Source organism: Apodemus sylvaticus, chromosome 16 (genome assembly GCF_947179515.1).
Source record: "Apodemus sylvaticus chromosome 16, mApoSyl1.1, whole genome shotgun sequence".
NCBI classification, from domain to species: domain Eukaryota; kingdom Metazoa; phylum Chordata; class Mammalia; order Rodentia; family Muridae; genus Apodemus; species Apodemus sylvaticus.
The window spans coordinates 3266921-3294446 of record NC_067487.1 but is presented as its reverse complement, the minus strand read 5'-3'; the positions used below and the strand labels follow the sequence as shown (position 1 = coordinate 3294446).

General features: G+C 39.3%; 1 protein-coding gene and 1 pseudogene across 1 annotated transcript; one reads left to right on the top strand and one right to left on the bottom strand.

Annotated features, from left to right (window-relative positions):
* Positions 1-1010: 1010 nt before the first annotated feature.
* On the bottom strand, positions 1011-27494 carry Sdha (succinate dehydrogenase complex flavoprotein subunit A). The gene is made up of 15 exons (XM_052159511.1): positions 27386-27494; positions 21878-21964; positions 20387-20548; positions 16375-16518; positions 15880-16044; positions 14346-14494; positions 11340-11464; positions 10003-10171; positions 9038-9233; positions 8217-8388; positions 5206-5324; positions 3973-4084; positions 3652-3782; positions 2046-2159; positions 1011-1369 (listed from the first exon to the last, which is right to left on the bottom strand). The coding sequence occupies exons 1-15, from the start codon at positions 27446-27448 to the stop codon at positions 1283-1285; spliced, it is 1995 nt and encodes a 664-aa protein (XP_052015471.1). The 5' UTR covers positions 27449-27494; the 3' UTR covers positions 1011-1282.
* Positions 17353-17696, top strand: LOC127666866 (eukaryotic translation initiation factor 1-like; annotated as a pseudogene).
* Positions 27495-27526: the final 32 nt, after the last annotated feature.

Below are 27526 nucleotides of genomic sequence, written 5' to 3'. Positions count from 1 at the left end.
TCTGTGTAGAGCTACATTCTTTGCTACATTTCAGTCTGCAGTTTCTAGACTTCAAATGGAATTAGTGTGTACCTTCTTAACTTCTTACCCTTGTCAATAACACTGAGATTCATTCATGCTGCTGTGTATACCAAAGCCCATCCTTTTCTAGTAGTGATGAGCACTGTGTGGACAAAATACAATCATTTTTTTCCTGGATGCAAAAAGCAACTTTTCTGTGGCTACTTTCTATAACAGACATAAAACTTCTAGGTCATTTTTAGCGGCTAGCTTCCTATCACCTTTCTTCTTTTATTTCTGGCCTTACAACCCTAATGTCAAGCTCTAGTCTCCATATAAGCATTCACTATGCTAGTTTCATTTCTTCTGCTGTGATAGAACACCTTGACCAAAAGCAACTTTGAAAAAGGATTTATTTGGCTTACAATTCCTGGTTAAAGTCCTTCATTTCAAGGAAGTCGGGGCATGAATTTGAAGCAACTAGTTACATTCACAGTGAGAAGTAGACAATGAATAAATGCATGCATGGGGAATGCTCAGCTTGCTTTTATATAGTCCAGACTCCTTTGTCTAGAGAATGGTGGTGCCCACAGTGGGCTGTCTTTCCTTAACAATTAACATAATCAAGCCAATCCCTCAAAGACATGCCTATGGACCAGGCTAAATGAAGCAATCCTTCATTGAGGCTGTCTTCCTAAGTGATGCTAGATTTTGTCAAGGTGACAAAGCTAGCCAGCACATACTCCCTCAAATATACATGGACATATGCATATACCTTTCCCCACCAGGAACCTAAACAAGGCACTGGCTCAATACTTAACATTTCCAAACTTTCCTTCAAAAAGGACCTGCCCTACTTCTTTTCCATTTATATTCTAACATTCCCCAAAGTCTTGTTTAGTATATGGCACAGAGAATAAACCAAACAATACTTGAAAAACAGAACTTCTGCGGCTAGACAGGGGAAGAAAATTGTATTTGCTATTTCAGACCAATAGATAGGACTAAAATCAAATACTACATGGTTTTATTGGAAATAAAAGATTGTTCATTTGTACTTCATGCAAGAATTATACCAGTTTTATCACTGCACAAGAATAAAGAGACAAAGTCTCGTGCAACTCAAGACCCTTACAGCAAGTACTACCAAGCTGTTGATCATAATCTATGAAGTGACTCCTTGTTCATGAGAGCAGAATTTTAACAAGACAAGTATGAGAGGAAACCTAGGTAAGCTATGATATATTATCACAAAAGCTGGTCCTGTAGCTGTCAGGTTTTATTAGTAGGAACGGATAGCAGGAGGTACGGTGGCACAGTCAGTCTCATTCAAGGTCTTGTCAATAACAGGTCTGTACTCCAAAGTAACCTTAGAGAAAAGAGTCAGGGTGAATCAAGGCATGACAATTTACAAACAGCCATTTCTTCTGTGCTTCTGTAAAATTAAACCATTCAAGTACATTTACAGGCATGAGAACTTTAAGACAAAGGAGTCATAAATTGGCTATGTAAATTATGGTAATTCCTCCTACCCCATATCTCTCTCTACAGCTTATACTGGCCTCCAACTCAAGCTTCTCCTGCCTTAGCCTCCTGCTACCAGGTGAACAGCTGTCTCTGTCATGACATTCTGCTTAATTGAATGAGTCCACACAACAATGAACTTAACTTTTTGAAACCAGGAGAAAAAATAAATCTTTAATTCTTTAAGTTATTCATGTCAAGTATTCTATCACAGTAATATAAGGATACTAATGATAGTCACCACTAACTCCCTACCACAAGCATCAGACATCTGATTATTGCCCAATGCCCTTTATCTGGTACAGAAGATGAGAGGCAGTCCTATACTAAGGGTCCCTGTGAACCACCCAGGTACTGGTTTCTGTTTCTAGCAAGAAGCATGACTCACATTACTCTTTTTCAGTGATATCTTGGTTCTGCTAACAACTGGCTTAAAACTAGGTTGCTTTCTAAACTGGTCAACCATCAAAGGCCAAATAGAGTGGTTCAACACATCCCTAGGCTGATGCATGCCCACATACCTTCCCAGTCTTGATGTCCACATATGAGAGGGTGTGCTTCCTCCAGTGTTCCCCAAATGGCCTCTTCTGCTGTCCCTGGATGGGCTTGGAATAATCATACTCATCGACCCGCACCTGAGATAAAAACATACCTCCATATCTCACCAGAGAATAACATTAAAACCACAGAAAAGATTAAAGATGCACAGACAAGGCCAGGAAGTGGACACTATGGCAAAAGGCTTTTGGAGTCAGGAATGTAAATATACAACATCCACTTCTGCATTTTCTCTTACAACTCTGTTAATAGATATTAGAATTAAATATCATTTATTTAATTTTTCCTTTGGTTCCATGCAGTGAGATTTCTTTTCAGCATTTTTAATTTAAATGGCCTTTTGTTTTATTTTGAGACAGGGTCTCTCTACATCGCCCTGGCTGTCCTGACACTATGTAAACCAACCAGGGTGGCCTCAAACTTAGAAATCTGTTTGCCTCTGCCTCCCAAGTGCTAGGATTAAAGGAACATGCCACTACATCCAACTTAACTGTTTTCTAAGGTTAACATTTATACTGAAGAACTTTTAAGTGTCAGTACACTGACTGCTAATGAAGAAAACTTTGCATATGGGAATAGGTTAGATGAGCAAGAGGTTCTTCACATAAAAACCAAGATCAGATACCTTGCTGTTTCTACTGAAAGCAAATATGGGAGGAGAGGCAAGAGGAGGTTCCTTACCTGAGCCACAGGGCTAAAGCACAGCCCTAGCTGTACATTCCTAAGTACAGTGTAAGCTGCTAAAAGTAAACAGGATCTACCTCACATCTTCAAAGCCTTACTTATCTCTGTTCCTAGTGGTTAACTTTGAAGATGCTCCTTGGTACATACTGGAGTTAGGCTTGCCCTTGTCTCTTTCTCATCCACTTAATCACTGCAGGTTAAGTCAATACAAGTTCATAGCAAATGAAAACTTGTACTTAGCTCACTTTTCTATTTACTCACCATCCTACACTGTCCATACCTTGTGTACACATCATGGAAAGTCTAATTCTTTAATTGATGTATTCATCCTGAACTTGGAGCTACACCCAAGCTTCTTGTGTTTTTTTTTTTTTTTTACCATCAAATGTAGAATCCAACATGCGTGTTCTGTACAAACAATAGTCTGCATAAAAACCATGGCCAGGGAAAATCTCTAATTCCTAGTTTTTGTTTATTTTTTGTTTTGTTTTGTTTTGAGACAGGGTTTCTCTATATAGTCCTGGCTGTCCTGGAACTCACTCTGTAGACCAGGCTGGCCTCAAACTCATAACTCTTTCCCTTTTCAAGCCTCAAAACAGGTCTGATCTGATCACTCAGTGAGTCAGCATTTCCTGCTATGGTCACTGGCTGCACTTTACTATTAGCCCTGTTAAGAACCAGGCCTGTTCTCCTTATAGATGCTGCATGGGCTGATTCAATGCAAGAAAAAGGTCTGAGAATAAGAATATGAATAAAAGATATTAAAGGAAAAAGTGTTTTCCTTGATTCTGTTTTGGGAAAATAAATGAAACATAGAAAGCAAGCAGGGTTGAAAAGAATTGAGTGGACAATGTCACATCGATGTGATGTATCTTGGAGACGTACTTTGTAATCTTCCCTGGCATGAGCTCCCCTTGACTCCTTCCGTGCTTCTGCACCATATATGGTCTGCAGTGCGCATAGCATCAGATTCTGCAGCTCCAGGGTCTCCACCAAATCTGTATTCCAGACCATTCCTGGGGATACACAAGAACCCATGAGAGACAAATAGGACCCAGTCACATAGGTGCTCTGACTTACTAACAACATAAAGCTGTTGGAAAGAGACAGCTGGACAGCAAGCATGCAATAAGACAGTAGTAAATGGGACCAGATACCAACCTAACCCAAAGAAGGCAGTATCTTCTCAGAGTATTGTTGACTCACCCCTGTCAAATGTCTTTAGATGCTTTAGGTCTCCATATAGCTGGCTGATTTTTTCACAGCCTTCTTGTAATACACTTCCCACACGGAACACTGCAGCATGGTTCTGCATCGACTATCATAAAATAGCATTACAAAGTTTTAGTGCACAGAAAACTACGGGCAAAAACTCTTACAACTTTAGATTTTCTTTTTTGTTTGTTTGTTTGTTTTTTCAGGACAGGGTAAGACAGAGTTTCTCTGTATAGCTCTGGCTGTCCTAGAACTCACTCTATAGAGCAGGCTGGCCTCGAACTCAGAAATCCACTTGTCTCTGCCTTCCAAGTGCTGGGATTAAAGGTGTGCGCCATCACTGCCTGGCAACTTTAGATTTTCTACATTTGATATATTTATACAACTTAAACTGGGAAATTCAGGCTGTGAATTAAATTTAAACTTAATGTACTTTTATCCTGGAGAAAGGGTCTTACTATATATACATGTGATCTTCCTATTATAGTCTTCCGAGTATGCCACTTTACCTTAGTGAAAATGAAATTCTGATTAAACTTAAAATATGTTTCTATGTATATTATGTATCTCACAAATCTATATGTCACTTCAAATTATTTTACTTCTCTGGCAGCATTTCTGGAACATAAGAAGTGTCCAAGAGATCAAGTGGGCTAGCAGTGATAGGTACAGAACTGGGAGGTCATGAGAGTAAGAGGAACCAAGGCCTGAGAACCCTGGGGCCAGGTACTGTCCCACTGTCTTTGGGGCTAGGTTAGCTCCTGCCCACTTCACTCTCTCTAATTTCTGACTTTGTTCCAATACAAGATTCAGTCTGAGGACATCTCTCTCAGAGATGAAAGGGCTAAGTAAAGCAGCACAATTAGCTCTGGGCAATGAAAGGTGAGTAAGGGAGTTATGGTGGCTTCTAAGTGACTTGAGATGCAGTTTCTGATGGTCTTCCCCTTCCTACTGGCTGTAACACACATGATAGGCAGTACTAGTCTGAGGATGGATGTCAAGCTCACATAAAGGAGTGCCAAAGAAAGTCAAGTCCCTGATGCTAAAGCTGCAGTTTATTTCTGCCCTAAGTTAAGAACTCCAATGTTCCATGGAGAAAGAAACACTTCTGCATGAGAGGCTCCTGATCACTTCTATACTCTGCTTGGCAAAATCAGGAACAGGTTCTCCTGCTGTCAACTTGAAGCATTCATGCAGGGTGGTTGTCACTGTGTCTGCTCCTACCTTCTGCATGCTGAGGCGGAGTTCTGATGTTCTTATACTTCCATCAGCAAATCTCAACTTGTCAAGATTCATAACCGACTCTTCTCCAGCATTTGCCTTAATTGGAGGAATTTTATCTCCTTAAAAGAAAGCCAGAATTTAACTTTCAAAATCACTAATGGGGAGAAAAAAGGAAAGAGATTTTAAATGCCACTCACATTATATCATAGCCATTCCAGGAGTTTGGAAAGCATAGACATAATCTGAGCCAACACCGTCTAGGCATCAACCTAAGGAATGAGATACTGACTCAAGAGTCAGTTCTTAAGAACATATACAGAAAGATTTTGCCATTAAGTAGATAACCATTTTTGAAACTAAGAGACTATATGTGATCAGACTTACTGTTACTCTAGTGAGGAAACTGGTTACCCTTAAGATATTGGTCTCAATTTGAGACATTAACCTCACACTTTTTCTCATGAAGAAATAAACAGGCAGCTATCCTATGTGTCTTAAAAAGCTACCTACTGGTCTTGACTCTTGGGTTCTCTTAACAACACCTCAAGATCATGACTTTTAGGCATGGAGGTACAACTTAGATGTAATGGTTAGCATTGGTGAGGCCCCGGGTTTGAGTTCCTGTACCACCTACCCCACCCCACCCCAAATCCCCCAAAATGAAAGAATCCTCTCTACTTTTAAAAAAAAAAAAGTTCTGAGCGAGGCATTTAAAAAGTTGGCATATGGGGGCTGGAGAGATGGCTCAGTGGTTAAGAGCACTAACTACTCTTCCAAAGGTCCTGAGTTCAAATCCCAGCAACCACATGGTGGCTCACAACCATCTGTAATGAGATCTGAAGCCCTCTTCTGGAGTGTGTGAAGACGGCTACAGTGTACTTACATATAACAATAAATAAATCTTTAAAAAAAAAAAGTTGGCATATGCATTTTCTAATGAGAAATGCAGGCAACAAGTGCTTCCGGCTACCTCCTTTCCAAGGACTTCAGGTAACTAGCTCTTATGTTTCATCCCAGGCTTGCAACTTGTTCATTTTTCTTCCTCTCTCTCTTCTCTGAGAGACAGTCATGAACTCAGTATATAGTTCAGAGCAGTCTTGAACTAACAATCTTTTACCTCACCCTTCTAAATATGCAAATTATAGGTATATGTGCCTGGCTCCTTTTTAGTGTTTAAAAAGATAATCACTCAATAAAACCGACTTTTCTGATGATGTACATTTTTAAAATTTCAATGTTACTATAAACAGACTTGTACTTTAAAACTATGAGATCATTATTCTTTGGGGGAAAATATTACAAACCTTTTCATTTTTAAAATTAAAGAATTAAAGACACAGTGAAATTTGTTGTCTTTTTGTTTACATTTTTTAGTAGAGCTTTTCAGGTTTTAGTAAAGAGTCCTGTTTAAGTAAAACCACCACCACAACAGCCTAGCAACCATTATCTGTTTCTTCCTTACAGTTTGCTATTTCCAGAATTAAAATCACATGTTCAGCCTTTTGAGTCTTACTCTAAATATTTAGTCCTTTCACTGCTGAATTTAAAAATTATTAATGTATTTGTAGAACTTTTGCATATATTCTTTTATAAACTTAATTTTTCTCATTCTCAAAGCAGGGAATCTACTTAGTTTCTACTTTGCTCTAGATGTGATTCTGATCCTCCCAAAGGCTACTTTTAGTGTCAAAGATCCTTTGAACCCTGCTTATGCAGCTGGATAGCACTAAGGACCAGGAATTGTCTTCACATTCAGACTTTTACTATGGCATGACTAGAAGTGTGAAGATGCAATATGTAAAATTACCCACATTATTCTCTTTACCAGTGAGGCAAGGATGTGCTGGTCTCTGCATCATCATTACTGTTCATCCATAAAGCACCTGCTCTATATAAACTACAACCGATATCCACAAGTAGCAAGAGGAAAGAATAATGGATGGAACAGGGAGAGGGGTCTCTATCCCCCCTCATGAGGTGTTCTTTCATACTGCTATTCTGAGCAAATAGACAAAACAGCTACCATGAAGGCTCCTGAGGTTGGAACTCTGGTAACCTCCTGGTTTTGGTGTGTACAAACAAAACTACACTCCAACACAAGGTACATTTTTCTTTTACAGTTTTAAGCTACCATAAGAAAACCTCAACTGAAATTCATTCTATCCCTAACAGGTAGGGCCTATGTCATTCTTTCATAATGGAGTTCTAAATCTTGTTTTAAAAACATTCTAAAATTTTTCTATAATTACCAAGAAGTTACAGATTCATTTTTACTATTAATATTGGACTGAAAACATAATTTATAACAGGCAAATAATATATAATCAACTTTCCCTCAAAATATCAATTTCTTTCTTATTTTTATTTTTCAGCTTTTCAAGACAGAGTTTCTCTGTGTAGCCCTGGCTATCCTGGAACTCTGTAAACCATGCTGACACTGAACTCATAAAGGTCCAACTGCCTTCTGCCTCCCTACTGCTGGGATTAAAGGCACTTGCCATCACGGCCTGACAAAATACCAATTTCTTTCTTTTTTTTTTTTTAATGTTTTTTGTTTGTTTGTTTGTTTGTTTGAGACAGGGTTTCTCTGTATAGGCCTGGCTGTCCTGGAACTCACTCTGTAGACCAGTCTGACCTCGAACTCAGAAATCTGCCTGCCTCTGCCTCCCAAGTGCTGGGGTTACAGGCGTGCGCCGCCACTACCACTTGGCTAAAATACCAATAGTGTCTTAAGGACATAAAGCAACCAAGCCAGGAAGCAGAAACAGGTTGATCTCTATGAATTCAAGGCCAGCCTGGCTGATTTATCAAGTTCTGGGCCAACCAGAGCTATATAGTGAACTGTCTTTTTGTGCCTCAAATCCCTTAGTTTCTTGACTATTAGACAGACATCAATACTGTTTTTATGGGAAAAAGCAGATTTCCTCTATGATCACTAAGCATATTTCCAGGAACAAATAAACACTATGCAGGCTCCTAGAATAGCTTGAGGGCTTGAAAAGAACACATACCAGGCCTGCAAGATTCTGCAATGCTCAGGGCACAGGCTCGGCCAAACACTACAAGGTCCAAAAGAGAATTTGCTCCAAGCCGGTTGGCACCATGCACTGAGGCGCAGGCAGCCTCCCCACAGGCATACAGACCAGGCACAATCTGATCCTGGCCATTCACATGCTTCAGCACCTGCAGGAATATTTCAGATAAGGCAACAAAATACCTATGCTTCCATATGCCTGCTTCCCTGGCAGACTTCCCATGCATGAAGTAGCAAAAGTAAAGACTATATCTTCTCTATTTCATTCTCTTTAGTACATCCCCAGTTCTCCTTTTGCTCTAGAACTCTTGCTGTTACCAACAGGTAAAGGATGTTTTAGGTTCCCCAGAATGTCAGTCACCACCTGATTTAACTAAGGAATGTGATAGGTGATGGAACACTAAAGTGATGAGGAAAACAGGATCATCTGTGAATGGGGGTAGTGATCCCTACCCTTTATCCTGACCAGGAGTCCAAACCAGGACCAGTTGATAAGCACTTTGAACTGCTTATAACCCAAGTACCAACTGTATATATAGATCACTAATTTATAAGTTCAATGTAAAAGTAGTAAATAATATAGAAAATCAACTGTAAAATGGAAACAGTGCATAGTATTATAGGTATAGGGAAACTAACATTCTATTGGCTATTACCAAGTAGCTGCAAACCCAAGAACATAACCTAGCCTCTCACTGCCTGACAGGTATGGCATTTTATAATTAACATTATACTATCAAATACACTGCATTCTCTAAGCCCTAAGAGATTTTTGTGAAGTAACCTTGTCACCATCACCTGTCCCTTGTAGTTAGTGGGAATCCCACCCATGTTGTAATGCACAGTGGGGAGGACTGGGATGGGCTCCTTAGTGACATCCACACCAGCAAAGATCATGGCTGTCTCTGAAATTCCAGGCAGACGTGTGGCCAGCTGCTCAGGGGGCAGATGATGCAACTGCAGGTAGACGTGATCTTTCTCAGGGCCACAGCCTCTGCAAATACAACACTGTAACATGAGGCAAAGAATGGCAAGAAAGAGCTAACTGAAATCACTATGGAAGATGGAACAGTCATTGATCTTGAGGAAAATTTCAACTTCATCTATGGTCAGTGTCCCATTGATACTTTTTCTCCTTTAAGTATTTTTTAATCATAGTGTGCCAGGAACACTTCTGTGCGAGGACACAGCCAGGAATAGAAGCCTATACTCACCAATCTTACATCCTTGCCTTGAGTATTATGATTTCCTATGTTTTCCTTAGTAAATATATTAGAAAGTTTCCCATAACCCACCAGACTTCTGAGTTTTAAATTGAAGTGTCAAACCCAGATTAAGTACCTAGATTAAAGCCAGGTACTTGGAATCTAAGGCAATTTCACTAAAAGACAAGTGACACACAAGCCCTGAAGAACACCTGCCAAGACATTTGTAATATTGAATAAAACAAAGTAACTCCTAAGACTGAGCAATAGCTGAGTCTGTGAATCTCAGCTCATACCAAGAATATATGATGATACCCTTACACACACACTGTGAAGACTATCATAATGTATGAGATATGTATAAAGATATACGTATCTTTAAGGATATACCATAAACTAACATGTTAGTCAAAAAATAATGGAGTAGCTTTATTCTCTAAGCCTAACCCTGAGGGCAGGCTACCTGTCTACAAAGGTAGATGTGACCTAAAGGTTACCAAAGAGGACATGTTTATCCACCTGCCTAAACTCCTGTATCCCTGGAAGAGAATTACAGACCTTCCTTCACGGATCTCAAGAGTCATGGATCGAGACACAACATCTCTTGATGCCAGGTCCTTGGCAACAGGGGCATATCTCTCCATGAACCTTTCACCTTGACTGTTGATGAGAATACCTCCCTCTCCACGACACCCTTCTGTGATGAGGCAGCCAGCACCATATATACCTGTAAAAATTCAGGTAATTAAATGTTTATAAATGAATGAGGACTAGGAGACTACTTCAAATAGTTAATCCTTTTTTAGAAGTCACATTTTGGGAGGAAAAGGAAAGGAGACACAAAAAACGTTAAATTCAAAATAAGAAGAAAAGTCAAGTAGGAGGAAGAATGTGTATTGACAAGCAGCAGCGACAAACCAGAATGCACAAGTGATCCAGGAACAGCAGTTCACTCACAGGGTCTAACCCATATTCTGATTAAATATCATCCATGCTTAGTAGACTTAATTTTTTTAAAATATATCTTTATATCAAGAAATGCAGTAACAAGTTTAGGCAGGGATAAAACAGTTTAGAGAATTTCTATTTTAAGTCCTGAAACAACAAAAAGTATTTTAAAATATTTATGTTTGCATCAAATCTATATATTCACTCATTTCAGGTCTATGATAGCTACTAAGAAGTTTATCCTTAGAAGCAAAAAAAAAAAAAAAAAAAAAAAAAAAGAGGTTTAGTAACTCTTTTAAGTCACAGAGCTATTAAAGGACAAAGCCCAAATTCAAACCTGAGGAGCATAATGAAGTTTCTTAATATAATTCTGTATCCTTCAGTGTAAAGAAAAACATGGAATGTCAAGTACTAAGTTTTAAGGGAAGAGACTAAATAAGGGTTATTTTAAAGCTAAAAGTGAAAGTGCTTTTCACTTTTCATAGTTTCAGTAATATCCATTGGGTAGTTTATTTCTTATATATTGTAAAGGAAGCATTAAAAAATGAAGTGCTAAACACAGTTCATGACTGGCTCCAGAGGTTCAGAGACACTAGACAGAAATTGAAGTAAGAAAACTAACTCACTTACTTTTCAATCTCTATCTCTGCTTATCTCTCTCCTCTGATAGGAAGAGTTAATTTCTCCCATAACTAGTTCTTTCCCACTTCCAAATCCAAACTCTAACTTTGGCATCAGGTTCAGTCTGGCCTGTTCTAACTTCATATCCCTCTTACCACAGGTACCTAAACCCCTGAAACCAAAATCTATTATGAACTGCCTTTATGGAACCAGGAGAAACTCCTTGAGTACTCAAGGTGGGAGAAGTACACCACAAAGCAATGAATAGGTACTGCATGCTTAACATACACAGAAGAGCCCAGAGTCAGACAGGCATCCTGTCTTACCTGTGGGGTGGAACTGAACAAATTCTAAGTCCTGGCAAGGCAAACCTGCCCTAGTAACCATGGCTGTACCATCCCCTGTGCTGGTATGGGCAGATGTACAGCTGAAGTAAGTTCGCCCATAGCCCCTGAAAACAGAAAACAGTGACTATAAGCATCAGTCCACACCAAACCTCTTCTTATATAGTGCAGTCTCTGGGGCACCAACCTCTAATGACTTCTTGCTTGTAATCTACTCTGACCCATGCATATATATATATATATATATATATATATATATATGTATATATATATGTATATATATATATATATATACATATATATATACATATATATATATATATACATATATATATATATGTATATATATATATATATATATATATACATATATATATATATATATATATATACATATATATATATATATATATACATGGCACACAATACTTGGAGGCCACATTTGTGATGTTTTTACCATGGGATGGAGGCTGGGAGACAGAGAAAGAATTCTGTATTTTCTGTATTTTGGTACTCTGTACTTTATCTTCAAAGAATTTTCCTGATATGATTATATAACTATGAGTCTTAGTTAGGGTTTCTATTGCTGTGAAGAGACATGACCATGGCAACTCTTATAAAGGAAAACATTTAACTGGGCTGACTTACAAGTTTTAGTTCATTGTCACATGGTGGGAAGCATAGCAACAAGCAAACAGGCATGGTGCTGGAGACAGAGCTGAGATCTCATCTTGATCTATAGGCAGCAAAAGGAAACTGCCACACTAGGTCTAGCTGGAATACATGAAACCTCTAAGCCTGCCTCCACAGTGACATACTTCCTCTAACAAGGCCACACCTCCTAACAGTGCCACTCCCTATGGGCCAAGCATTCACACACACACATAGTCTCATGTTGAAAAAGCCTGGTCCATGGCTACTTGCATTATTTGGGAGGTCATGAAGCTTTAAGGGCATGGGGCTTTATTGGTATTGAAGAAAGCAGATATCTCCAGGTATGTCCTTTGGAATATATACAGTCTTGGGCTAATGTCTTTCACTTTTTGTCATAAAGAGCTGTCTCCTACACATACTTGTCCTGCTCAAACACATGAATCCATATTCCATGGACTGAGTCTGCTGAAAACATTAGCCAAAATAAACCTTTCCCTGAATATTGTTCTATTTGGTTACAGTGACAGTCTGGCCATGGTGAGTACTACAGCAAACATTTGCATAGATGATATATTCATGATGTGATTATGCTGACTTCATCCTCTTTGCATATACTGCTATAATGGGACTGCTACACCATGTTAGTTTCACTCTTCTGACTTCAGGTATGGGTTTGTGTTTGTAGGCATGATGTTGACAATGGGTCTCTTTCTTGATTGCACTATATTTTATTGAAGCCAAGAGCTCATCCACTAGCTAACTAGTCTCTCTAGCCAGCATATGCTGGAAAACCCCTACACTGCCTCCTAAGTCACTGAACTGCAGACAGGGCCACACTTGCTCAGTTTTATGTGGGTCCTGGACATTCAAGGTCTGATTCTCATGTGTAGGTAGCAAGTACCTTGTCTATTAAGCCATCTCCTCAGTCTTCTTTAGTTTTTTGAGGAGCTTCCACAGTAAATACCAATTTATATTCCCAATAGCCTTTAGACTTTTAAGGCACTTTTTGATATATCTTTCTTTTTTTCTGTTAAAAATATTCTATGTTTATGTGTCTGTGTGAGTTATGCAACATATGTCCCAATGCCCGAAGTGGCTGCCTCAAAGCTGGAGTTACAGCGAGTTGTAACCTTCTGAAGGGAATGCTGGGACCAGAACTTAGGTCCTCTGCCACAGTAGCAGCTCTAAATACTGAGCAATCTCTCCACCCAAAAAACAAACAAGAAGCAACAAAAAACAGGCATTCCCATGGCATGTGTGTGGGGGAGTTTATTTGTTGTTCTACTATAAGTTCAGGAGATTATTGCCAGACTTGTATAACAACTGCTTTTATCCAGTATGGTGGTTTAATTAAAAATGGCCCCATAAGCTCATATATTTGAATACGTTGTCCCCAACTAGTGAAACTATTTGAGAAGTGTGTCACTAGGGTGAACTTTGATGTCTCAAAAGACTCCGGATTCTCTCTGCCTTGTGGTAGTGGATCAAGACTGAGCTCTTAGCTGCTCCTTTACTCCACCATCAGATTCTTGTCCTCTGAAACTGGAGGCTAGATTTAACATTTTCTTTTATAGGTTGCCTTGGTCATCGTATTTTATCAAGTAACTTAGAAGTAACTAGGACAGCTGGCTGCTTTTTCTCTACATCTTCATCTGTATCATTACATTAACTATCCTCACAAATGTGGATGTTACTTGAACTCTCCAGATGTTTAATGGTGCTGAGCACTTTCATACCATGTATATTCCCTCCAACCTGGGAAAAACATCTATTCAAGGTCAATACCTATTTAAAAATGTTGGTTTACTTAAACTTTCTTTCCTTTCCCTTTTTTTTTGAGGGGGGGGGTGTATGGTGGTAAAATAGAATGAATCCAAAACCATGTGGATTCTAGACAAGCAAATACTCTACAACTAAGATATATACCTTCAGCTTATAACTTTAAAAACGGTAAAAATGAAATCATATATGCTGAAATGTACTTATTTTCATCACGCAAGCAGATAATACTTTTTAGTACTTCTTGATTCTAAGAATCAGTATACATAGTAAACAAGAAAGCAGGAAAATTTACCTGAAAATACCATGTGACTCTCCAAGCTTATTATTTATATAAGAACAGGTAAAATAAGCTTTATAATCCCATATTTTGCCCCATTATGCTCAGAAAACATTTATATTGTGACAAAGATACAAAGGCTGGGAAAGGTTACCTTCCACATGAGGTGACATGCAGGCTACATTGACCCATTGCTTGAACCATTTTACTTAACAAAAAAGCAAACTCTTCCACTCCCAACTTTTATATAAGAATTAAATTCAGTAAAATCCTACCCAGTAGCAATAACAGTGTTTTTTGCTCTTATTCGGTGTATGGACCCATCTTCTATGCATAGTGCAATAACACCACGGCACTCCCCATTTTCCATCAGAAGATCCAGTGCAAAATACTCCACAAAATAACTGGTGTCATATCGCAGAGACTGTAAGAAAAGGATCCTACATTTCAAACTGCATTTAAGATTAAGATTAAACCAATACCCCAGAGAGTATGGCTAGACTCTCAAAACAGCCACAGAACAAGCACATACTGTCCTATTTTTCAGTGTCCTCAGCCTAAAAGAAGCTACTGGTGCTCTAATATTTGCCTATTAACCAGTTGTCACTACCTTCTGAAGACAGAGCTCAGATTATTGATTATCTGGACATGCCAAAATAGACTATCTAGTGTAGTGTTTCTCAACCTACCTATTGCTGCAACCCTTATTACAGTTCCCTCATACTGTGCTGACTCCTAACCATAAAATTATTTTTGTTGCTACTTCATAACTATAATTTTGCTACTATTATGAATGGTAATATAAATAGGTGTTTTCTAGTGGTCTTTTGTGGGTTGCAACCCACAGGGTGAACCACTGATCTAGTGACTACTCTCCCTCAAGACTTCATCTGGTTAAGTATTGAAGTATTAAAACATACCAATCAGTTCAGTAACTTAGAGGTATTAATATACTTAGTGCTCTTTAAGCGGCTGGCTACTGGGAGGCTGATCACACATGCCCCAGTGAGTATATGGGCAGAATAAAGTGGACTTGTTTTCCTTTTTGGTGGCAGGAATCCAGGAGGTTGCACGGGATGGGGGGCAGACCTGGGAAGACTGAGAAGTGAGTGTGACTGGGATACATGATGTGAAACCACCCCCTAAAAAATCAGTAACAATATTATGTTAGAAAGAACGAATAGTTCCTCTGTTCTTGGCATGTTATGAAGCACAAATTCAAAATTGTAAGAAATGATTACCAACTCAACTTTCCAAATATTTTAAGGAAAAACATACTGTCTTAGAGTCAGCTTTCACAATATCTGTTCAATACTTTCAGATTAATAATTATTTCAGGTACCTACTAGTGTTAGTTTTTTGTCAATTTAACAGGCTAGAGTCATTGAAGAAAGAACCTCAACTGAAAAAATGTTACCATAAAATTGGACTGGAGGCATTTCCTTTACTGATGATATGAAGAGGCCCATCCCATGGGTGTGGTTCCAGGGCTGTCTAAAAAGTAGAGTGAGCAAGCCATAGGGAACAAGCCACAAGTACTGTTCTTTTCAAGGATCCCACAGCAATCCCTTCCTCAAGTTCTTGTCCTGACTTCCCTTCATGATGGTCTAAAACTACAAAGTGAAACAAACCCTTTCCCTAAGTTGATTTTGGTAGTCTTTGTCACCAAAGCTATCAAGGTAGAACATTACTGTTTTCTTAAAAAAAAAAAAAAAAACAAAAAAAAAAACCCAAGGGGTGATTGCCTCCTATCCTATGACATTTCCACTGTTACATAAACACCATCCTTTACCACCAAGTCAGCCTTACTCTTCCATACAAGGTGTGTAAGAGTGAGTGGCCTGTCCGATCAGCCACACAGCAACACCGATGAGCCTGCCCGCCTTTTCCAAACTTGAGGCTCTGTCCACCAAATGCACGTTGATAAATCTTCCCATCTTCAGTTCTGCTAAATGGCATACCATAATTTTCTAGCTGTGAAACACAAAACAAGCAGAAATATATTATTTTAAACAAGTAAAAATACTCATTTTTGTACCAAATTTGCACCAAACCCAAAACCTAAAATTTTAATACTAGCATATCAGTGAAAACACTGATACTTCAGGGAGAAAAAAAAAATCTTAGATGAACAGAAGTCACAGGAAAATTTTTCCTCATTGGTTCTTTATTACCAGGGATCAATTGCAGTAGGCATGCATTCTCTAAGAGCTCTATCCCCAGCCCTCTTTTATTTTTACACTGATTCTTTTGTAATACAAGCAGAGCACATACACAATCACCCAAGAGTTTCCCTTCAGTTACCTCAACCACGGAGGCAGGAGCTTGCTCTGTCATGTAATGGATGGCATCCTGATCACCCAGCCAGTCAGAGCCTTTCACAGTGTCATAGAAATGCCATCTCCAGTTGTCCTCTTCCATGTTTCCCAGAGCAGCATTGATACCTCCCTGGAAAAACCATACAACTGCTTACATGTCTTAACAGCCTCTGCAGCCCAGCTTCCCCCTTAGATCTGATTCAGAGAAAGTAAACTCTGTATGTGGTGACTCTTCATGAGGGTTAAGGAGCAGTAAGGCAGGACAGATTCCAAGTCATGAGACCTCCCTGAGTAGACAGGTGGCTTAATCTTTATTTGTGATGGGAATGTTGCATGATCTCTAGGCCTGTAAAAACTAGAAAAGATCCTTGTAACTTACCCATTGCTTATCTACTTAACACCTAAAAGTATTCAACAAATCTATCTGGAAATCTTGTACATAGAGTCTCGCTATATAGCCTAGCTTAGAACTTACTTTGTAGACAAGACTGGCCTTGAACTCATAGAGATTCTCCTGTCTCTGCTTCTACCTCCTTCCAAAGTACTAGAATTAAAGGTTAGGGTCGCCATGCCTGGCCTCCAACTTACATTTCAATTCATCCTTTTTATATAAACTTTTTACAATAGAAGGTACCTGAGTATGATTTGATTGTTTCTCAATGGTTTGTGTATTGGAAGGGTACACAATACACAGTATAATGGTGGACCCTTTAGCCTTTGGGGATATGTACTCTTGAGAGGAATTAAAGTAGTGTTTACTAGACCTTAGATAGTTCTTATAAGTGTTCCTGTAAAAAAGCAAGACTAGTCCAGTCACTGAGATACTGCTGTGGACTCAGCTGCCTCCCCCTCCAGTCTCCTAGCTCCTGATAATCCCTGTATATTATATCCTGTCCCCCTCTTCCTCCCCACTTTTGAAGCTGCCTTCTGCAGGGTTTCTATCAAGGAAAAGAAATCATATCCTATGTCTGCTATCCAGAACCTCCACTCTTTTGACTCCTTTGCTGATGTAAGTAAGGGTGATGACATCCTTTCTGCAGGCACTAAGGATTACACCCATATAAGAATTCAACAGAGAAATGGCAGGAAGACCTTTACTACTGCCCAAGGGATTGCTAATGATTACCATATAAAGGAACTAGTGAAGGTATTTAAGAATAAATTTTCCTGCAATTATACTGTAATTGAGCATCCAGAATATGAGGAAGTAATTCAGCTCCAGGTGACCAGCACAAGAACACATGCCATTTTCCAATAGAGACTGGACTGGCTAGGGACAATCAGGTGAAAGATCATCATCGGTTTTAACTGCTGTGACTCTCTGAAGCTTAGGTGAGAATTTTCTTGCAACGAGTAGAATTTCCCTTCTTTCCCTTGTCACAAGTTTAAAAACATCAAAGCCTGATAATGTAACAATTTGGGGTCCCCTTTTAATCTGGACTAGTGTAACTCCTTCATGCAATAAACTGAAAAGAATCTTGTTGCTTGGTCTTTAGGTCCCTCACTTAAACAGGTCAAGCAGTACACCTAGCAGCTTCCATCCTGAAACAAAGTGATAACAATGTTTCAGCTGAGCATAGAGTCCACTGCTGTCACCACTTGAATGGCCCAGGTGAAAGAGAAGCTGGTTAGTACCACACCAGCTATACCACTAGAGGGAGTCCCTGACAGTAAAAAGAACCCCTGGTGTCTGACTAGATAGGCAGATTTCAGAAAAGGCTACCTTCTCAGAGAGATCATAAACAGCTTGCTGGCCACCAGGGTCATCTTTTGAACCAGATATATCCTAGCTGAGGGATACTGAAACAACTGAAGGGTGAAGCCAGCCTGTTATAAGTTAAACTTATGACAAGAAAAAAACAAACTGATGCCATAGGTTATGTGGCTAGCAGCAGACATTTCAAATCACTAGCAGCAGCTGCCCAGTATCATATGAAGTAACAAACTTTTTTTGCTGTTGTTTCAGTTTGTTTGTTTGTTTTTGTTTTGTTTTGCCTTCCAGGTTTTTTTTAAAGATTTATTTATTACTATTGTTAAGTACACTGTAGCTGTCTTCAGACACACCAGAAGTGGGTGCCAGATCTCATTACTGATGGTTGTGAGCCACCATGTGGTTGCTGGGATTTGAACTCAGGACCTTCAGAAGAGCAGTCAGTGCTCTTAACCACTGAGCCATTTCTCCAGCCATCCCTTCCAGTTTTAATGTTGTGTAAGGTATTTAAACCTTTATTTAAATAAAACTTGTTTTCAAGAGAAAAAAAAAAAATCTAAGACTATCTATTCAGTTTCTGGTCTCCTGTCTGGTAACATGACTTCTTCCTCTCATAAGATCATATCATGGTGGAATCTGCCATGCTACATTGCTGGCAAGGGATCCCTCACCAAAAGCCAAATTATTTTTGGACTTTAAAAATCTTTCTTTATATGTTACCAAACATTGAATATTGTTTTATAACAACGGGAATAAATACACATATCTTATTTCCTTCTCTTCTCAATTGTTGTTCAGTAAGCTTTGTAAAAGCTGACCTAAACTGAATTTTTTCCCTTTTCATTACTACTCTGCCTTAGTATTTCCAGTTATGGTATCTTTTAGTTTGGATGAGTCACAAGGAAGAACTACAATGTTAGTTACTTTCTTTTCTTTTTTATTCAACCCCTCCAATGTAAAGCCAAGATGATCCTGATAACTTTTAGTTACATATTTATAGTAGGATACAAAAGCTACTTTGAAATAAAATATGTAACTGATAGTACCCATCACTTTACTGTTGCCTGAAAACCAGGCCACAAATGCTGGTCTTCTGAGAACTATCAAATCTCCAGAACTACAGTTTTACTCTACCTACAGTGAATTCTCCTTAATAACTAGTTGCCCAACTATTTTCTCCCACTCTGTTACAGCTACACATTACATAATAACTTTACAACAGTAATAAGAATGATTTATTCAGGTCTCCTTTTTCCTCTAGGCCATAATTTCTTCCAGTATGTTTTAATTCTTTAGCTTACAAACCACCTTTGTAACTAAGTGCTCAATGCATGCTTCAGCAAAAACAGATAAGGGAGGCCTTTTCCAGCTCCCAGAAGCTATCAAACTTTTCTACTGGCTTAGAAAAAACTACTCCAGATACCAGGAAAGACAATCAAATGTGATTCTGCTACCCATATAGTGTTATTAACAGAGGTCCCAGTGATCCAAGAATAAAAATCATTGTAATTTTTCTCAACTTGAGAGAATCAAAGGCCAGTATTTTTCTATTCTTTCCATCCATGCCATCAAAGCTCATTATTATCCCTGTTTAGCAAGGTACTATAGTATAGATTTGATGACACCCAAAAAGGCACATGAGCTAAAGGCACATGGTGCTACTGGTAGATGGTGGATGCTTTAGGAGGTGGGGCCTGATGAGAAGAATTTAAGCATTGGAGTATGCCCTTGAAGGGGAAATAGTACCCTGACGTCTCTATCGTTTTTTACTTCCTGGCTGCCTTGAGATGAGGAAAGTAGCATCCTGCACCATACACTCCCTCAGTGATATAATGCGCTGCCATAGACTCAAAGAGCTTAGCCACATGATCTTGGCTGGAATCTCTGAATCCACAAGTCATACTAAGTCTGCCTCTTTTTAAGTTTAGTATCTCAAGTACTTGTCTCAATGATAAAAAGCTGCCTAAACTTAAGATCTACCCTGTGAAAACGTAGATATTTTTTAACCAGGGAATAAATGTGGAAGAAAATGTGTCTCCATGACAGGGAGACATACAGGAGGCAGGGCAGCTGGAAAAAGACCCATGTATGAAAATAGCAATGAGATGCCAACCCCACAATGGTCCCGAGGAAAAGATTACAAGCAGTGACTTGGAAAGTGAAAATGAATGATGGACAGGATACCAACAACTGTGGATGAAGCTTAATAAGAAGGCAAAACTTTGTATTACAGGAGAGTAGTGCTATACAAGATCTGTAGACATCAAAAAAGGGCCTTTTTTCTTACCTGTGCTGCAACAGTATGGGATCGGGTAGGGAAGAGCTTTGTAAGGCATGCAGTATTAAATCCTGCCTCAGAAAGGCCAAATGCAGCTCTCAAGCCTGCCCCTCCAGCACCTACAACCACAGCATCAAATTCATGATCCACCACTGGGTATTGAGTAGAAATCTGAAAAGGAAATTCAGCTGTTCATTACATATTTAACTTCATAAAACATCAAGACTATAATTACAAAATAATCACAGGAAAGAATAGCTGCTGTGCACAGAAAAGGATTCCAATACTGCTCTGGCCTGAGTGTGAATTTTTGGTGTTGAAGTCTGGTATAGACAATGAACCAGCAGTCAGATTTCATGGACAATAGATGGACTGCTACACACTGACAGACAGACAGACAGACACACAGGCAGGTAGGCAGACAGACAGACAGACAGACAGACACACACACACACACAAATTATTTTTATTTTATTTTATTTTTTGGTTTTGAGACATCTTTTTGCTCAGGCTGGCTCAAAGTTCGTCATCTTCCTGCTTCTGCTTCCCAAATGCTGGGACTAAAAGTGCATTCTATCATACCTAGCTTTAAAAAAAAAAAAAATGTGTTTTTGAGAGCACTTCAAATTTTTAAGATTCCAATCTTTCTAGTCTGCTTCCAAAGCAAGAAAGTGTAAAAGCAGAAGAAAACATCAACACAATGAGCTCTAATTATGTCTTTTTTCTCAATGGTTTTACTCCTATGTCCAAAACCATATCCATTTGTCTATAGGAACTCAATGTACAGATGATTCTTCTTCACCTGTGATGTACAAGTCTCTCTTGAAAACAATGTTGCCTTTAAGTTAGCACATTTCAGTTCGCCTGGGCACAGACCACAACAATATTTCAGGTCAATATTTAGGGAGAAAGTCTGTGTGGGAAGATTTACTGAGAAATTGTCCAGCAATATTCTATAACCCCACTAGATCATATGATAAAAACTTGTGAGTAATGTTCGTATTTTTTAAGCAGAAAACAAGACAGCCTAAATACAGAGGAGTCTCAACTCCAGTAGCCATATTTTGTGCAGGAATTCCACTGTTCATCACAGCATATACAGCTCATTAATATTTTCTTATTTTGTTACTTTACTTGAATTTAGAGTTTAGTCTAGATAAAGATTTACTAGCAAAAATGTCCGTGTTTATATAAGTTTTTGTAAGTATTACTCTACACACATTTGAGCATACAATTAATGTACAATGTACTTTAAATATGTACAATATTCAAATATATTAAAATGATTATAGATCATAATCCTTCAAAACAAGAAAAGTTGTTTGCAAGCTGGGCATAATGGTGTGCACCTTTAATCCCAACAGAGTTAGATGTATTTCTATGAGTTTGAGGCCAGTCTGATCTACATAACAAATTCCAGGACAGCCAGAGCTATATATTGAGACCTTGACTTGAATAAAACAAAAACAAGAATTGTTTATAATTGAGCAATAAACTTACCGCATCTGAAACTTTAGCTGATGCCTTCTTGCTCTCACCAACAGAGAAGTGAAAGCCATGAGTCTGTGTTTGGAGTGTTCCTGGCCACTGCAGAGATATGAACAATGTTAGGTCTTAAAGGAACAGAAACAGAAGGGAATGAATTATATTTTTCCTTCTAAATTGTTAACCTTCCTATATATCAAATTGTTCTCATTCTTCTAGAAAGTTTACCTGGGACCCTGACTAAAGGCAAAGACTCAGGTCTTGTCCTCTCTACTGACTTGGCATTCTAGGAAAAACCTTTTCCAAAAAAACCCTGTTTCCCAACAGGGTACTACTGACCCTTGCTTTGCAGTATATTAACCAAGTTAACTCGGTAAAGAATGACAAAGAAACCCATATTGCTGTATTTTCTAAATATGAAGCATTTTTACTAGCTCCATCTTAACCCTTTCCACACTAGTTTTCTGCATGTCCTTTAAGAATTTTGGTTTTGCTGGGTGGTAGTGGCACACACCTGTAATCCCAGCACTCTGGGAAGCAGAGGCAGGTGGATTTCTGAGTGCGAGGACAGCCTGAGTTCCAGGACAGCCTGAGTTCCAGGACAGCCAGGGCTATACAGAGAAACCCTGTCTCAAAAAAAAAAAAAAAAAAAAAAAAAAAAAGAATTTTAGGTGGTGGAGCACACTTTTAATCCCAGCACTTGGGAAGCAGAGGCAGGCTGATTTCTGAGTTTGAGGCCATCCTGGTCTACAGAGTAAGTTCCAGGACAGCCAGAGCTATACAGCAAAAACAGAAAACAAAAAACAAAAAAGAAAGGGGAGGGGAGGGGAGGGGAGGGGAGGGGAGAGGAGATAGGGGGAGGGGAGGGGAGAGGGGAGGGGAGGAGAGGGGGGAGGGGAGGAGAGGGGAGGGGAGAGGGGAGGGGAGGGAAGGGGAGGAGAGGAGAGGAAAAAAAGAAAAGAAAAAAGCAAAGCAAAGCAAAGCAAAGCAAAGCAAAGCAAAGCAAAGCAAAGCAAAGCAAAGCAAAGCAAAGCAAAGCAAAGCAAAGCAAAGCAAAGCAAAGCAAAGCAAAGCAAAGCAAAGCAAAGCAAAGCAAAGCAAAGCAAAGCAAAGCAAAGCAAAGCAAAGCAAAGCAAAGCAAAGCAAAGCAAAACCAGATAGCATACTGGGAGACTTGTACTCTGGAACAGGCTACCACTTACTGAAACAAGGGAAACATTAAGCTTAGGAATGAAATCAGTTATCCCTTTACCATATATAACCAAGACTTGAGCCACATCCTCTCTCATGGATCAGGCCTGTTCTCCTGTCTGGTCCTTAGCCTTCCACAGGCAACTTCTGTAACTCTCCACATCCAAGGTTAAGATAAACATATATTCAAGAAACCTTGTATCAGTAAAATCAGTCCACTGTGGATCCAGTCAGCCATTAAGGGAATAAATTTTTCATTTTACTTGCTCTATTTAAAAAGACCAAAATATAATCAAGAGACTTGGACATATCTTTCCAAAAGTTCTAAGTAGTCAAGTACACTTAGTAATCAGAAAAGGGGAAGTCACGAATGATCTTAAGAATTGCATGTTTTTACTGGAGTAGATGCTGTCCCTAAAGCTGTTATTCGTCTTAGAATCTGTTCCCTAACTGGTCTGTCTTATCTGTCCTCAGTGGGAAAGGATGCACGTAACCCTGCAGACTTGATGCTTCAAGGGGATACTGGGGGGGAGGGGGGAGCTCACCCCTCAGAGGAGAAGGGGAAGGGGGATGGGGAGAAAGGAGTGTGTGAGGGGAGGACTGGGGGCAGCAATCAGGATATAAAATAAATAAATAAATTAAGGGGAAAAATCGGACTAGAGAGTTAGCTCAGTGGTTAAGAGCACTGACTGCTCTTCCAGAGGTCCTAAGTTCAATTACCAGCAACCATAAGGTGGCTTCACAACCATCTGTAATGGGATCTGATGCCCTCTTCTGATTTGTCTGAAAACAACAGTGTACTCATATACTTAAATAAATGTTAAAAAAAAAAAAAGAAGAAGAAGAAGAAAAAAGAAAAAATAAATTAAGGGGAACAAATATTAGAAAATACCTGTGACAACTAAAAAAAATCCCTATGTTTTTGAAGAGACATTAATTATTATATGACATGAAAAAAATCTGTAAGACAAGTAAGGGGGATCAGAGAAAGAAATCTGACAATGTAAAATGAGTAACTTCTTTGTAAGCTGGAAGGCCTCAAGTCATGGTAGGTGTTAGCATTCTGTCTAAACTCCATCCCACAGTTACCTGGCAACAGCTCAAACTTTCAAAGACTACCTCACTAGTCTCATAATATACACAAAAAAACTGAAGGTCACTAGGAACTATGGACCCAAATTGTGTACTTTCTCTACTATCTAAAGATCTTTGGGGCAAATCCCCAAGAAACTACAAATTCAGATTAAAATCCTGGCTATGAATAAATACTAAGCCAGAAGTCTTCAAATGAACCAAGAACCACATCACAACATACAGAATTGAATGTCACTGGTTTTATGATGATCCCAAGAAGCCAAAGAAAAAGGTTTGACTATAGAGGCCTAACTAAATCATATAATTATAGGCATACCAATAAAACATTAAAAACAACTCATCCAAAGAAAAGATGCATTCTACTATGATGCTTCATGTATTTTTCCTAAGAATTTTTACAAACTTTATAGAAGTCAGCCGTCCTTGTTCTTAATTTTCCTATGAATTAAAAAATTTTAAATGTTTGTGAGTGACATCAGTGTATTGGGACCATGCAAAGCAAAACAAAGGCAAAATAAATCTGATGAATTGATAACTTGAAACATTTGTCAATACAGAAAACCTTGACAGGGCAAAACAATTCCTTGTCTTCAGCATTTCTCAGTTGGTAGCCACAAATTTCTTTTTCTGCTAACTTGATTCTGTTCTTTTGTAAACTCAAATTCCTCATTTAAAAAAACAAACAAACAAACAAAAAAAACTTAGCCGGGCAGTGGTGGCGCACGCCTGTAATTCCAGTACTCTGGGAGGCAGAGGCAGGCGGATTTCTGAGTTTGAGGCCAGTCTGGTCTACAGAGTGAGTTCCAGGACAGCCAGGGCTATACAGAGAAACCCTGTCTCCAAAAAACCAAATCCAAAAAAACCAAACAACAACAACAACAACAACAACAACAAAAAACCAAAACCAAAAAACAAACAAACAAAAAAAAAACCAAAAAACCAACTTCTAATGTCAATGAATATTCAGTTAGAGGGCAGAATTTTGATAGGAATAACCATCCTCATGAAGTGATTTTCTTAAAACCTAAAGGCATATTTTGAGAGGCGCCATTTGTGTGTCAATTCTGTTTTTCCTGTCTTATTATCCTGCTTACTGATACTTAACCACGGAACAGTTATGAAGCACCATTACAAAAGAAGGTAAAATGCTGGCAGCTAATATGATTCACCCAATGTAGGTTTGAAAGAAATAGTTTCCAATTATGCCCCTATGAAAAGAAAGTTATGCAGCCTGGTCTCATATGCTTAGAACCTTATTTTCACTTTCAACTGGAATTTTACTCCAGTCTTAATAAAAGTCGGTATCTAGGTCTTAGTCTCCAGAGAAATCACTGGGCACTAGCCTAGAATGAGGACACACTGATAGAGAGGAAATGAAGTAAAAGAACTGATTTTATAAAGGATTTATTAATAGGCTTGCTTAGGAGGCATTAAGTCACACACAATAGTATTTAGCCAATGAAGTGTTGCCTCCAAAAATACCTCAAAGATATGACTATAGTAACCAGGCCTGTTGGACAAAGTAAAATTAAAGATTCTGGGATGTAAATGTTTCTTCAGCAGGACTAAGCAGCCATTAGGCTCCATTCCCTTAACAAAGGAGACAAACCAACTTACAATTATTAAGCCCATTTCTCCCTCAAAGACCATTCCTCTAGGAGGTAGCCCTAGGTGACAATCATCTTTAAATATGGTATTCCATAAAGCCCCACTTCTCTTCTTAACAAAAGCCTAATGCAGCCGTGTGGTGGTGGTGCACGCCTGAGGTCCCAGCACTCTGGGAGGCAGAGGCAGGTGGATTTCTGAGTTCGAGGCTAGCCTGGTCTACAGAGTGAGTTCCAGGACAGCCAGGGCTATACAGAGAAACCCTGTCTTGAAAAAAAACAAATCCAAAAAAACCAAACCAATAAATAAATAAATAAATAAATAGCCTAATGCTGACAGCTGCACAAGATGGCCATAGGTAGCAACAATAAAGATGTACTTAAAAATAATTCAGGCAATATGGAATACCTCTGCTGTGTAAATCTCCCACCTGCCTAAGTGACCAGACTTCCAGTCTCCTGTCTCTGTCTAAATTGGTCAAAGCATAAACTGGATCTGGAATATGAAAGGAATTTAAGGATGACAATATATGTGGTATGCATAAACCTAAGGTATATACAAGTTAGTAAAAATCTTCTATCCTTGACTGTTCCTTTTTGGACATTAGCCAGAGCTGGGCTCAGACTATCGTTTTTTTGTTTTGTTTTGTTTTTTGTTTTCCTGAGTTTGAGGAGTGACTCCTGGGCATGGGGTAGGCTCACCTATTTCTGCTACAATACAATTCTGTTACAATTATAGGTTGCTGATTTATTATTTCCTGTAAAAGGCTTCTATGATCAGTACTTAAAACCCTTCTTGCAGGGCCCAAGAGATAGAGGTGAAAGTAGGAGTCTGTGGCAGCCAATACAAATCATAGAAATTATCAATATTTGAAAATGCCTTCCGGTCTTGCAAGAATAGCTGCCAACTAACCCTTGCACATTTAATTGAACATGCATTTTAAAATCTATTTCAGAAAGTAGACAACTGCAGCCATAAGTATATACACAACGCAAATCGATACTGTTCAATGTCTTGGGGCTTTTACTTCGTAATTAAATTATTAAGTAGGTAGGTGGGACAGTTCTCTTTAAAGAACCCAGCCTGTCAAATTTAGTTTGCGTTACTAAAACCCTAGGAATCTGACGAATAACCTGTGACCGGCAAAGAGTACACTGAGACAAGATCTGACAATCTGGGGAGGCCAACTCAGACCCCTGCAGCCCTGAGCCACTGTGTGTCCTTCTTCCAATGCAAAAAGAAGTCGCAAGATTGGATGAACACAGTGCAGAAGTCTCACCTAGTATTTTCAAATATCTCTCTGATATTTAAAAACAGTAGCTAAGGCCACTACACAAAACCTATAAACTCATCACTTAAGTCTTAGTGTCGACACCCAGATTACCAGCGGATTACTCGCAGACCTGCCCGCATCCAGAGTGCCAAGGACCGGTTCCTCCCGTTAACCTTGGAGAGCTTAGCTAGAACAAGACAGGGAAGGCCAGACTCCACGCCCGCGACCTCAGGGCCGTGACCTTCGCCGGAAAGCAGTCGGCTTCGGCCCACTGCACCTTCCTAGACCCAGCTCAACTCGGGTGGGATTGCAGGATTAGGCGCACTCCTGGAGCCCGCCATTCCGTGGCACTAACTCACCGCCCCAGCTAGCGCCAAGCGCCGCCCGCGAAGAAGCCTTGAAACCGCGCTAACCCCGGCCATGTCTGCCTTCCCGCAAGCCTCAGCGATAGACTGCGCTTGCGCACCGAGCCGCGCTGGTGTCGCGCTTGGAAGATTCTG